General features: G+C 40.9%; 1 protein-coding gene across 1 annotated transcript; it reads left to right on the forward strand.

The window, feature by feature from the left end:
- Positions 1-5,139: 5,139 nt before the first annotated feature.
- Positions 5,140-6,192, forward strand: LOC103605428 (zinc finger protein 474-like). Its single transcript, XM_008590013.1, has one exon. The coding sequence runs from the start codon at positions 5,140-5,142 to the stop codon at positions 6,190-6,192; it is 1,053 nt and encodes a 350-aa protein (XP_008588235.1).
- Positions 6,193-13,537: the final 7,345 nt, after the last annotated feature.

Raw genomic sequence — 13,537 nt, forward strand, 5'->3', positions numbered from 1 at the left:
GATAGAGACAATATGTTAGTAACTGGCACAACCAGGCTTTCTCCTAGTTCATTGAATAGATCATGGAAAAAATAGATTTTTCTTTTCTTGAAGAAAAATATATCATTTTTCTTTTTCTTTTTTGAAGAAAAATAGTCTCTCTCTATATATATTTATTTCTATGAAGGAAAGCATTGTGAATCAATTTCTTAAGAACCATTGGTTCAGTGTTTATAGTTTCAGTGTTTATAGTTTTTATTCCTTATTTTCAGGAAACAAGTGTATAATGTATATTTACTAAGTCAATTTTGCTAAGTCAATTTTTACTAAGTCAAAATATATACCTCTTAAAAAAAATTATCTCATCAAAAAATGAAGATCCTGAAATTTAAATATCAGTATGAGAATTCATTTTGTGCTAAGCCAAAGACCACTATTAAAATACAGATTAATCTCAATTAGCATTAGTTTTTCATTACTAAGTCAAAATATATACCTCTTCAAAAAAAATTATCTCATCAAAAAATGAAGATCCTGAAATTTAAATATCAGTATGAGAATTCATTCTGTGCTAAGCCAAAGACCACTATTAAAATACAGATTAATCTCAATTAGCATTAGTTTTTCATGTGAGTAAGAGAACCCTAAAAAGTGGCTAAAATACAAATAGCCATCTATTTCTCCGATGTGAATAAAGTCCAAGGAAGGCACTCCAGAGCTTGTCTGGTGGTTCCAAAATTATCAGTGCTCAAGTTCCTCCAGATCTCTGCACTGTAATGTCAAGAGTTACATAGATATAATCTGGTCCAGGATGGCTGCTAGAGCCCCAGCCATCACATCCATGCTCTAATCATCAGTAGAAAGGAAACAAAGAAGAGCAGGTTGTGCCCCCACTTTTTAAGAACAAATCTTACAAGTCCCACCAATACTTCTATTAGCTACAATGGAGCTCATAAACTTTTAACTGGGAAATCATGTGCCCAACTCAAACTTAAGGCTCTATTAATTTTAGGGAATTGGGTAAAATGGTTATTGGTAGGAAACTAGCTGTCTCTGCCAGACTCAGGGAGGGGAATTACCTCATCTATCATGAGCCTTAATGTGAATGAGTCTATCAACTCCTTTTTGAAAGTGAGATTTCATAGGTAAAAAAGACTGGAGATTATATGAGGACACTAGGCTGGGGACAGTGGAAGCTTCCTAATGGGGTGGATAAAGGATATTGAAGGGAAACCTCTGATTTAGAAAGTTGCTCAGAGCCATCATCAGACCCAACTCCATCTTTCTCATTTATACTGTCATCCATTTAAAGAGTTTGGATTTTATACTAACAGGGAAGAGGTCATTTATATTTATTTTGTTTCAAAAGAATAAATTATTTTTTAGAAGATTTAATCACAATTTTGGTTGCATTCTTTCCCCTCTTTTTTAGAGAAATGTCTTCCAATGCCAAAATGGGTTCTGGATTTCCATGGTTATTTTATTCGTCCTTATGAGTTTGTCTTTCCCTTCCCATGAACCCCAAAAAGAATGGAAAAATGGCACCATATTGATAAAAAAAAATGTGATGTCTCCCAAGACATTCTTTAAATGTCCTATGTGCAAATATGGACAAAATGAATGACTCGGATCAACTAAGTGAACATTTCTGCACAGATGTTTGAGGTGAAACTGGCTGGCTTTGCAAAGCAGTTCTCTTTATATTCTAGCAACATTGCTTTACAACGTGTCTGGGTGACAGGCCAATTTCTTAAGCGATTTATACATATTTAGTACTTTCCAGCACTTTTGCTCTTAGAACTAACTGATGGGGTAGAGGAGCTAACCACTCAGTGCTATGGAACATTGCCTTAGCAGAATCATTGGTGGAAAAATCATACATTTCTCCATTAGACACCTCAGTTCTCAAAAATTTCACTCACTTCCAGCAGTCTCATCTTTTATATTTTGATATCTTTACTCACAATAAGAGAAAAAATTCAGTAAGATGTTAGAGGAAGGAAGGAATGGTAGAAAAAGAAAAGATGAAGATTCAAGTGGGAATTTTACGACGTTTCATCATGTTTGCTGCAAAGTAAGCACTTGCTGCGCATGAATGCTTGTGTGCAGGAAAGTTCCACCTCCAATCACAGCGGTGAAGTGGCTGTGAACTGAATGCCACCGGCCTCTTTGGGCAACCTCTGCCTTCACCCTGTGCCTTTTATAAAGACAGACCAAGCATGTAGTGGCTTACCCCACCCCAACCCCCTGCAACCATCCCCACCCTTGGCTGGTTATTTAGATTTTTCTTAAGAGGTTGATGAGATCAGGAAAAGGTTCTGTTTTGGCCTGCACTCACGAACAAACTTCATCTAGAAAACCATTCATATATTGCAAAATAAAACGATCCTTGTCACTTAAGGGAAAACATTGTCTTTAGTAGCTCCAATCTTCCTCTCCTGCTTTTTCCATCTCAGAAGGTTTTTTTCTGTTTTCTTATCCTCCCTCCTCCCTTTTGCTTCTACCATCTCCTAAAGAGGAGTATAAAGGCTGGTGAGAGCTTAGTTACCTTCCCATGAGGCATATGAATAGTACATTTAAACTGGGATAAAAACTACAGAGAAGCAGCTCTGCTGGTGGAATTTAGGCGAATGAATAATGGAAAGAGCTGGGTATTGCAGCCAAAGAGAACTGGAATTGATTCCCAGTTCTGTCATTTAGAAACTGTCTTCAGCAAGTTATGAGCTTTTCCTGTGCCACAATTTCTTTGTTTATAAAATTGAAATAATAATATCTGCTTCATAGTTATTTCAGAATTAACTGAAACTTTTTATGTAAAACTTAGTGCACTATTTGACACACAATTGGCATTTAATAAATATTACTACTCTAACCTTACCAGAAGGGAGATGGAAGAGTTGGGACAAGTCATGGGGCTGCCTCAGTATTCAATCTGCTGGGAACAGAATCAATCGACAGAGTCATGTGTGTGTGTGTGTGTGTGTGTGTGTGTGTTTGTGTGTGTGTTTGTATTTAGGGGAAGGAAGCTTATTCAACTGCATTGATTTTTTTTTTTCATCTGTCTTCTTAAGTACTTTTAGTGTCTGATACTTCCTGACATCAACAAAAATAGGAAACTAAGGAGGTCCTTGATGAACAAGAAATTAGAGCCAATAAGGCTGAGTGGTTTGGGAGTTATTCTGTCCATGTGCTGATAGAAACCTAATGAAATATTTTTATCCCATTCCTGTGCACCCTAGATCTACTTTCTCTTTTGGATGGTGCTGATCAAGTGATAAATTTCTCTAATCTTCATTTTCTGTGCTGGCCACTCTGTTTGGAGCCAACACATTCTTTTTCCACATGTGTTAATATCACTGTCTTAGGATCTGTCAAAATGAATAATAACTTCCTTCTCTGTGCCAGACCTGATTTGATACTCTTAATGGCAAAGATTCAGACCTTTCTTGGCACCAAAATACAGGAACTGGGCACAGATCTCATAGCTTTGTTTGTTCCTTATCAAGCAATGCCCAGTGTTTCCATACTACTAGCTATAGGGGCCAAGGGAAAACTTGTTCACTGCTGCAGGTTCATTAATAAAGATCACTGACAAATTTAGATCAATATGAAGGAAAGGCATAACATTTTATTATTTAACATGTTGAGAGAAGGCAAACACAGGTGAATCACAAGAGTAATGTCCCAATTTTCTATTGGGGTACAGAGCTTTTATACCTATCTCCATGGTGAAAGAGGAGATGGGGGATAGGAGTAAGTGATTCTCAGGGGGTATAATGGGCCTGGAGAATGTACTTTGCCTGGGCAAAGTCTATTTGGCCCACAGAGCAGACAATGACTGTAAATGATTCTCTTCAAAATATTGACTAGGACTGAAATTTAAGACAATGGTCTGTGACAAAAGTTAGTCCAGATGTGTTGACAAACTCCAATCTTCCTTTGTGTGATAAGAGTTAAGTTAATGAAAACTCAGAGAAAAAGGCCAGAGAAAATTTTCTTCTTTGGCAGGTCTGGACTTTAGGCAGATAGGGGAACAGCTTCATCCTGTGCTTTGGAGAGTGACAGAAAAATTAGAGAAGGGGGAGAGAGGATGTCAGAGACCTCAAGGCTGCTTCTATCATGTCAAAGCACAATATTTGGGGGGTAACAGCTTTCTGGACCCCAACAAGGCCCTGCTGTCCTTGTTCTGCTTTGCCATGGCATGCAAGGTCCAGCCTCACATCAGGTGCTACTCCCTCTCTGACTGTAGGTGGATGTCTTAGAGTCCCTAACCCTGTTCGGGATCATCCTTCAGGAAATTAACAAGGTCATGAGACTTCCAAGAATCATCTTTCTTGGGGCTAGACTGCAGACCCATGGTAAAACTTACTCATGACTTTCCCCAGGATAAGAACTCAGGCTCCTGTCTGTAATGAGATCATGTCAGCCCTTTCTTCTGGTTTGTTTGGGAAAACCACTGGCTGTTTTTTATAAAAACATTTGGAAGACATACATATATAAAACAAGAAAGTAAGTATGATACCTTAAAAAAGAACATGAAGCAATGTCTGAGCATCTTTATCCCATGGAAGATCTGCAGATAACCCGCAGATATGTGGGATGAGTGTAGGCCGTGGCTGCATTCTTTGTTTGAGTTATGGCTGCCACAATTTATTAATACACCATTCCCATAATAAAGAAAAGTGGATAAATGGTGGGTTATGAGAAATCTATGCCCCTCTCAGGGTTTTCCTGATAATCCTCACAATATTCACTATTGAATTACTTCTTCTGGGGGGGTTCTAACTTCAGGTCCATGGACACTCAAGAAGTCTGTGACACAGCTATATCTCAATTATAATGTACAAAAGGTCTTCAAAAAGTTCATGGAAAGATTTATATTATGTTTTATGGGCCGGCCCGGTGGTGCACTGCTATAGTGCGCTGCTTGGGAAGCGCGGTGGTGCTCCCGCCGAGGGTTCGGATCCCACATACAGACCGGCCGCTCAATGGCTGAGTGAGGGGCGGGAGCAACAGTGAGGGTTGTGATCCCGTGGCCGGTCCCGGTCCGGTACGGGCGCGACACTGAGGGTTGCGATCCGTAACGTTCACTCTGAGCAGAAGCCCAAAGTGAGTCTGGCCTGAAATCAGAGCAAGCACTGGAGAAAGACTTCTTTGTTAATGGAAAGAGGAAAGGAGAAAAACGTTTCCAATAAATTGCAGCAAACTTTCCACCATTCTAAAGAACCTACCTTCCTTATCAATGAGGACGTCCTATCTAGTGACTCCCATTCTAGTCTTTTGCCAGAAACAGTGTGTGTCAATACTGGTGAAAAAATAAAGAGAAGCACTCAGAAAAATAGACCTGGAACTGTGATACTGTCAAAACCATCAAGTAGGAGAATTATGTCGCAAAGCCACTTTAGCCCACCTGTGATCCCATCTCGCAGGCCTGGATTCCAGGTATGCTATATCTGTGGCCGAGAATTTGGGTCCCAGTCCCTTGCTATTCATGAGCCCCAGTGCTTGGAGAAGTGGCGTATTGAAAACAGCAAGTTGCCCAAGCATCTGAGGAGACCAGAACCCTCCAGACCACAGCCTCTCAGTGGCAGTGGGTCCTACAATCTCCAGGCAGCTAATGAGGTTGCATTTCAGAGTGCCCAGGCTCAGCTGCTGCCCTGCAAATTCTGCAGTCGCACGTTCTTGCTAGATCGTCTCCTTGTTCACCAGAGAAGCTGCAAGCCAAAGGGTGAGGATCCTAGAGCACCAAACCCCAACAGTTCTGACGATCTTACTGGTCTCAAGAAATCTTCTGGTAGAATCCCAGCCCAACAAAGGACTCTCATCTGCTATATTTGTGGCAGAGAATTTGGCACACTGTCCCTTCCTATTCACGAGCCCAAATGTCTGGAAAAGTGGAAAATAGAAAATGACCGACGCCCTAAGGAGCTCCGCCGGCCCCTCCCACAGAAGCCTCAGCCCCTTTCAACTGGACAGTTCACCCAAGAGGGGCCAAGTCAAGCTCAGCTTGTGCCCTGCCCAAATTGCAACCGGACCTTTGCCCCAGACTGCCTTCTGGTACACCAGAGAAGCTGCAAAGCTCAGTCTAGTGGGCCAAGAGATCAGAGTTTGACCTTAGGGAGTAAAGGTGGCTTAAAAGAGTCCACCAATTCCAAGCAGCAAAGGAACATGGCAGCACCCAGTGTAACTGATAAGGTAACTTATATCACATAAAGTGCATTAGGTGGACCTGGGGGTGCATTCTGCTTCCAGGGAAATAAGAAAAATCTATCCCCAGAATCAGCTGCTTCAGCCTCTAGGATTTTTTTCTTTCAATGCCTTATTTCTGCCTTAATGCAGCCTGTCCAATCCGACCCCCTGTTGGACTCCAGAGGCTATATATTCTCTTGGCAAAATAGATATAAGAGCATCCTTGCCTGATGGGTTCATATTCCTCTTCAATTCTGCTGATTAAAAGAAAGAGAGATGAACTTCTTTCCTCTCTGATCTCTCTTACCAGTGATCCCTGGGAGAGACTGCTATTTGAAAATGAGTCATTAATGCTGTGTCTACATTACAAAGATATTATTCCCATTCCAGCAGCCAATATTTATTGCTGGTTTATTTTAGTCATCTACCTTAGGAATTCATTTTTGGCAATGCTGGGTTGTGCTGAGTTTATCTTACTAAAATAGAATCTGTGTCAAAAACCCCAAATGACTTTAGCAACAATTAAATAGTGGTGCACTTGCAGAAATACACATGTTCTGAAAATATATCATGTTTTCTTTTAACACTTATGTAGTTATAGCGAGTGGGGAATTAACCCCCACATAGACACTGAAGCAACTAGTTTTATGTTCACGGTTCTAGGAGGTTCTCAATTCCTGCTGCTGCTCTGTACCCTGTGTTTGGGTTGAACGCAGGGCCCTGAGCCTCACTTTGGACCATTGTAAATTAACGAGTGGGGAATTAACCCCCACATAGACACTGAAGCAACTAGTTTTATGTTCACGGTTCTAGGAGGTTCTCAATTCCTGCTGCTGCTTTGTACCCTGTGTTTGGGTTGAACGCAGGGCCCTGAGCCTCACTTTGGACCATTGTAAATTAATATGACCCGAGGTATCCCCAACTTCTAGGGGAAAGAGTTGTTGGGCTTTTACCTAAAGTCCCACCACTAAACAGGACTGGGAGGAATGAGTATGAGAGTGGATCCCTGAAGGATAGGGCATGGCCCATGCTCTTTGTCCTGCCATTAAGCCAGGAAGCCTTGTGTCACATCTTAAAGATTATCAGATCATGAGAAATAGGAGGTGGTAAAAGTCTTTTCTCCATGGCTTGCTACTTGAAATGCCTAGCCTGTAGGGATTCTAAACATGGACTGTTTTAGGGAATCTAACGTTATACAAGTTATCATAAAAGATTAAATCAAAGGGATGTGTGGCAGGGGCATCCTTTATTTTTAGTCCAATTTTAAAATGAAATGATTACGGTCTTACTGGTTTAGAAGATTCCAAGACAATGATTCTAAAGCCGAAGAGTCAGACTAACAGATGCTGGGCACGTTTTCCTACCAACATTAAAGAGAAAACAGCTAGTTTCTTTGCCTAATGAAAAACCCAAAGTCTTAAGTGTGGCATGGGCTTCAAGCTGGTCTCAGAAACATGACGTGTTTTTCCCATCTTCTGGCTGTTGCTTTTCTTTTAGAACGTGTGGGGGTCTGGATTCAGAGAGTAACAGGATCTATGTGTCTCAGGGTCACAAATCAGAAACTCCATAGAGTTCTGACTTACAGCCCTGTTTCTTGATTGTATGCATTTACTTCAAATGTTCTCATTACAGATGGAGAGATAGGGAAGAGTGTGGTTAGGATTCTTGTGCTTGTTGTTGTAACAAATACTTTGTACTTCAAAAATGGAGCCAACAGACTGAGCACAGCGTGTTCTCAGTCACGACTGCTAAAAGAGGCTGGCCCACACCCACAGCTTCACAAGAAGACACCTTCCTGACTCACCCAGTCGTCTAGTGGGAGAATAATATCAAGGAGAGGCCAGCCATGGCCCCTCACGGCTCGTGCATTTAGGTGAGAGAGTGGGGAGTCTGTCTAGAGAACTTGGCTATGCTAAGCACCCCAACCCTGCTCTCAGGCCTTGAAACGCACGTGTCAGTGGGAAACTGGCATCCACTGCTGTCAGATGTGCACTGGCCTGTTTGGAGACCACACAGGCTTCAGTGGAGGGCAAGGAAAGGTCATCCAATATAGGGTCCGTTTAGCTGCCAGATTTAAAACAAGCTTGAGTTAACTAAAATGGAGAAAATGCCTAGGCTTCAGAGAAGCATAAGATCTTTTGAAGCAATGGGTTTTATCCTTTCCCCAGAGAAGACATTCCATAGTGCTTTCAGAAGAAAGCCCTTCCTTCACAGTGTAGTTTTCTCTTTTACTTACGATTTGATCCTGTCTACTGATGTTTTTCTTTCTTTGTATCACTTAAAATTTAGATAGAGCTAGCAATCACTCATTTTCCATAAAGAACACTACCCTATGCATTATTAGATTTCAGAATTTCATCTGCCTGTGACGGCTGACTTTTGGCTGATACACACACATTCCTTTTTACAATTCATATGTCTGCTTCATTTCTGCTCGTCATTTAGAACAATTTCCCTCTAGAAGCCTTGATCTGACTTCAGATTAGAATAAGCTATCTTGCCCGATGCTGTCAGGGGCTTCAGTCTTGTAGTGAATTCAGGTGAGGTTAATATTTTCAGAACCATGATCATAGTACCTGGAAAACAATTCACTCCAGTTGGGTGATAATGACTGTTTCATTGGCAGAGTATGTTACCTTTCGCTCAGGATGTTCCTCCAACATAGATTGGCTCAGTTCTCTTATGACACAGATGCTCCTGTTATCACTTCTATCAAATCTAAACACAAAGGCTGATAAGTTCTCTTGCAAGATCTTGGCGGGCATTTCGCTTTGCTCTCTAATCACTGCATTGGCTTGAATTGTCTCATTGCTTCTCATCTGAAATGTAGGGATGAACTTACTCTTTCTGATCTCACAGGAAAGTTGTGAAGACACTAAGTACTGAATTTTTATTTAAAAGGTGTGACTATCGTGGGTCTATTGCTCTCCCACTACATGGTGTAATGAACAGTATCCCACTCCCTTTCTCCCACTACATAGTGTAATGAACAGTATCCCACTCCCTTTCTTTCCTCTGTAAAAAGAAAAGCCTGCATGAGCAGTGAATTTTTATTTAAAAGGTGTGACTATCGTGGGTCTATTGCTCTCCCAGTACATGGTGTAATGAACAGTATCCCACTCCCTTTCTTTCCTCTGTAAAAAGAAAAGCCTGCATGAGCAATGTCCAAATTTAGCAAGATTTTCAAAGCAGTGTTCCAGATGAAATTTTGATACATAACACAGAAAAGCATAGATTATCATTTTAAATTTTAATATTGCATCTATTTAATAAGATCCTTTGATGTCTATTTTAGTAAGTGATTTCGTAAGCTATGCTGAGGAATGTAACAATAGGGGTCATCATTGCTCCTCATTTTAGTCTGAGTAAATAAATTTTAATATTTGCATTTGATATTATGCAAAAATATTGCTCTTTTCTAGCAGCTGATAGTAATTCATTCTTTAGCTTTTGGCTCTTTCCAGCTAATTAGAACACAGGTTGACAGAGTTAATTAAACATAACTATAAATCAAAGTGATGCTTTTGCCTAATAATCTTTTATCAGTTAGATAATGGGTGGGGTTTTTAGGATTTTTCTATAACATGTGAAACATTGTTTCAAAAAATCCTGTCTGATATTGCAAAATAGGCATTATTTTTCTTAAGAGAAACTATGTTTTCTATGTCATTGTCTTTCTGAATGTAGTTTTAAGCTACTTTTGGAATCCTCAGTGCTCAAGTTTGAGCTAAAACCCCCTCAGACACTCTCTAGCATCGGGTGCTGCCATCTGGTGTTTCCTTTTAAAGCAATGTTTTCTACATTAAAGTGTATTATTGCTTTTGTCTTCTTTGTGTTATCCCCAATTATATTTGAGAAAGTGCTCTTATAATACAACCTCCAGTTATTTAGGGCTATTATATATTGGATTTAAAGTTAAAATTATGTTTCTTGGCTAAGTATGTCATTCTCTAAAGGCAAAATCCTCAGTAGGAAGGTCACAATCAGAAACACTCAAAAGGGCAGGATAAATATTCTCATATTTTCAAATTTTGTATGTGTGCATGTGTATCTGTTGGGTAAGAAGAATTTTGAGTTTAGGGGAGAAATGGAAGAAAGAGAACTAACTTTTATTGAGTACCTTTATGTCTTAGTCTTTTTGTGCTGCTATAATGAAATACCTGAAACTGAGAAATTTATGGGGAACAGAAGTTTATTTCTCATAGCCTGGAGGCTGGGAAGTTCATGATGGAGGTATCAGCAGGATGAGTGGTGAGGGCTGCTTTGTGCTTCCAGGATGGCGCCTTGTTGCTGCATCGTCTGGAGGGGAGGAACGCTGTGTCCTCACATGGCAGAAGGGACAGAAGGGCCAGAGAGCACTCCCTTCACCCTTGGTCCCTTTGATGAGGGTGCTAATCTCATTCATGAGGGTGGAGACTTCATGACTCAATTACCTCCCAAAGGTCACATCTCATACTGTTGCGCTAAGGATTAAGTTTCAACATGAATTTTGGTGGGGACACCATCATTCAAACCACAGCACTTTAAGATCATCAGCACTTTGTATACATGATCTCACTTTAATCTTCATAATGTTACTATATTATATATTATATTGTAATATTACTGTAACATAGATATTATTTTCCATGTGGGTTGACTGAGGTTAAGCAGCTGCCCAAAGTCACAGAATGGGTTTGCACAGAGCCAGGTCTGTGTAATTCCAAAGACTCATATCTTTTCATGTCACTATGAAAGAGGCATATGAGTGACATAAACAAAGAAAAAAAAAGAGTATGGCTACCCTGCCTATCTGTGAGTGTTAGACAGCATGTAAGGACAAAGAGGAAAAATGTTTGTTCATTCACCCATATTTAAGATTAAGCACTGGACTAAGTACTAAAAATATAGACACAATTCTTGACGTCATGAAGTTTTTAGTCCTATGGAGGAAATGATACATAATTTAAATATATGCCTATATACATTTCAAATTGTGCTATGACACTGTGTAATGGTGGGAGGTAGACATTCAGGATCCTGGTTAGAGAAAACCTCTGGAAGGACAACATTTCAGCTGAGACACTAGAGTGTAAGAGCATTACTCAAGGGTAAAGATGCGGGGGAAGAGAATGGCTGGAGGGCAAGACTTTTGGGCCAAGGGCAGCATGTGTAAAGGCCCTGAGGTAAGAAAGATCTTATAATGAAACTTAAAAAGTCCATATGTGGCCAGAGCCTAAGGAGGGAGGAAACAGGCACACATGATGAGGTTGTGGAGGCAGCAAGGGTCCCTCCAGCTGCTCTGTGGACACGGGGACATCAGTTGTTTGGCTATAGCAGGAGCCCAGGTGAGAGCTGATGACAGCTTGGCCCAGGGCATTGGTAGTAAAGATGGAGATAAGGTACAGTGGGCAGATCTTGGTGATAATTGGGATATGGAGGGGTGAGGGAAGGGGTCAAGGATGACTCCCCCATTTCTAGCTTGAGCAACTGCACTAGTTATGCCACTTTCTAAGATGAGGAAGACTTGGGGAAGGATAGGCTCTTGAGGACTAAGATCAATAGTTTCATTCTGGACATACCAAATTCAAACTGCTTGTGAGATATTTAGGTAAGTTAAGCTGGATATATGAGTCTGGCATGCAGAAGAGAGGACTGGGCTGGGATATACACTTGCATATTATTAACATATATTTAAAGTAATCAGAATGAGTACTGGGTTAGAAAAATAAACCCAGGGCTGAGCCCTGAGATATTACAATACTTGGGGGCTAGAGGAGAAGGAGCTGGAGAATGGGGCCTGGAGACGTGGTGGAAACACCTAGATAGTATGTCATCATGGAAGCTGAGACCAGAGAAAACGTCAGGAATAAGGGTGTGGGAAACAGTATGGAATGCCAAGAGGCTGAATAGAATGAGGGTCAAAAATGATTTGATTTGGCAGTATGGATTTGGTTGCTCACCTTGGTAAGAACAAATCCACTGCAGTAGTAGGGGTTGCAGAACATTTTGGTGATAGAGCTGGGATGTGTTTTGAGAAGTCTGGCTTTGAGGACTAGGAGAGAAATAGTGGGTAGGCTAGAAGTAGAGATATTGGGTCAAGAGAGGTTTCTTTAAAGATGGGAGCTTCTAGACTACAAGTGAATGCTTAGGATATTGCTCCAGGGCAGAGAAAGAAGGTGGAGAAGCAGGAGAAGTGATCAGAGAAAGTGCAAAACATGGAGGAGAAACAGGCACGGGATGGCATGACCAGCGTGCGTGCAGGAAGAGCCTTGGCTAGGAGGGGCGCATCTTCATTTCAGGAGGATGTTGAATGCAGATGAAGGCAAGTTTGTAAGCTCGTGGTGGAGATGAATGAGCTGCAATCTACTAGCTTATATTTTATCTTTTCTCCATGAACTATCAGACAAGCTAATCAAGCCTATCAGATGAGAAACAGAGGTAGAAAGGGAGAGAAAAGGGTTAATTTTAAGAGCTTTCTTAGTCCTTTGTCTCTTCATGCCTTCTGCCAAACTAAGTTTCTGAAATCAGAACTAAGGCTTCCAGAACTGTTTGCCTCTATGATTCCCAAACACAAGAATGTCTTGGAACTCTTTGGAGGTGGAGATAAAACATTCAGTGGGATCCTACTTGGGACTCTTACCCTTTCAATCGTCTTCAGTGGCCCTAGTTCACCTCCTCCGCTGTGCTGTTGTCATGAAAACCAGCCTTGACCTCACAAACTGCCTCCTATGATGCTGACAGCTGCACTACTAATGTCCAGCTGCAGGAGCCACTTCTTCATCTTTTCTTGGTGCCAGCCATGCCTGCACATCAGGGCAGCATTCCATGATCCCATTGCTCTTGGGTATACAAAGCGCAACATTAAGGTAACGGAGCTAGTTCTCTACACTGCTAGTTCTAGAAGCCAACCTAAAGTCATGTGTGTATATATGATATGTCTGTAATATATGTGGGTGTTGGGGGGGATTACAAATATTTGAGAAACAGCATCATCAGTGAAATTGGTGTATAGCTTCCTAATATAAAACTTTCAAGGATAATACTCCCTTGTACAAATTACAGTTCAACATTATTTTAAAAACAAGCCTCAATTTATATTTATGTATCATATATTGGTGGGTAAAGAGACCGCGATGAATATAACTATCTCTCCCAGAGCCCAGAGCCCAGAGCCCAAAGCCCAAAGCAAAAAATAAATGGCCTTTGCATTGGGGCTCCAATATGTGGCTTTCTGCCAGCCTCAATTTATATTTATGTATCATATATTGGTGGGTAAAGAGACCGCGATGAATATAACTATCTCTCCCAGAGCCCAGAGCCCAGAGACCAAAGCCCAAAGCAAAAAATAAATGGCCTTTGCATTGGGGCTCCAATATGTGGCTTTCTG

This window comes from Galeopterus variegatus, unplaced genomic scaffold (genome assembly GCF_000696425.1).
Source record: "Galeopterus variegatus unplaced genomic scaffold, G_variegatus-3.0.2 Scaffold5806, whole genome shotgun sequence".
Classification (NCBI taxonomy): domain Eukaryota; kingdom Metazoa; phylum Chordata; class Mammalia; order Dermoptera; family Cynocephalidae; genus Galeopterus; species Galeopterus variegatus.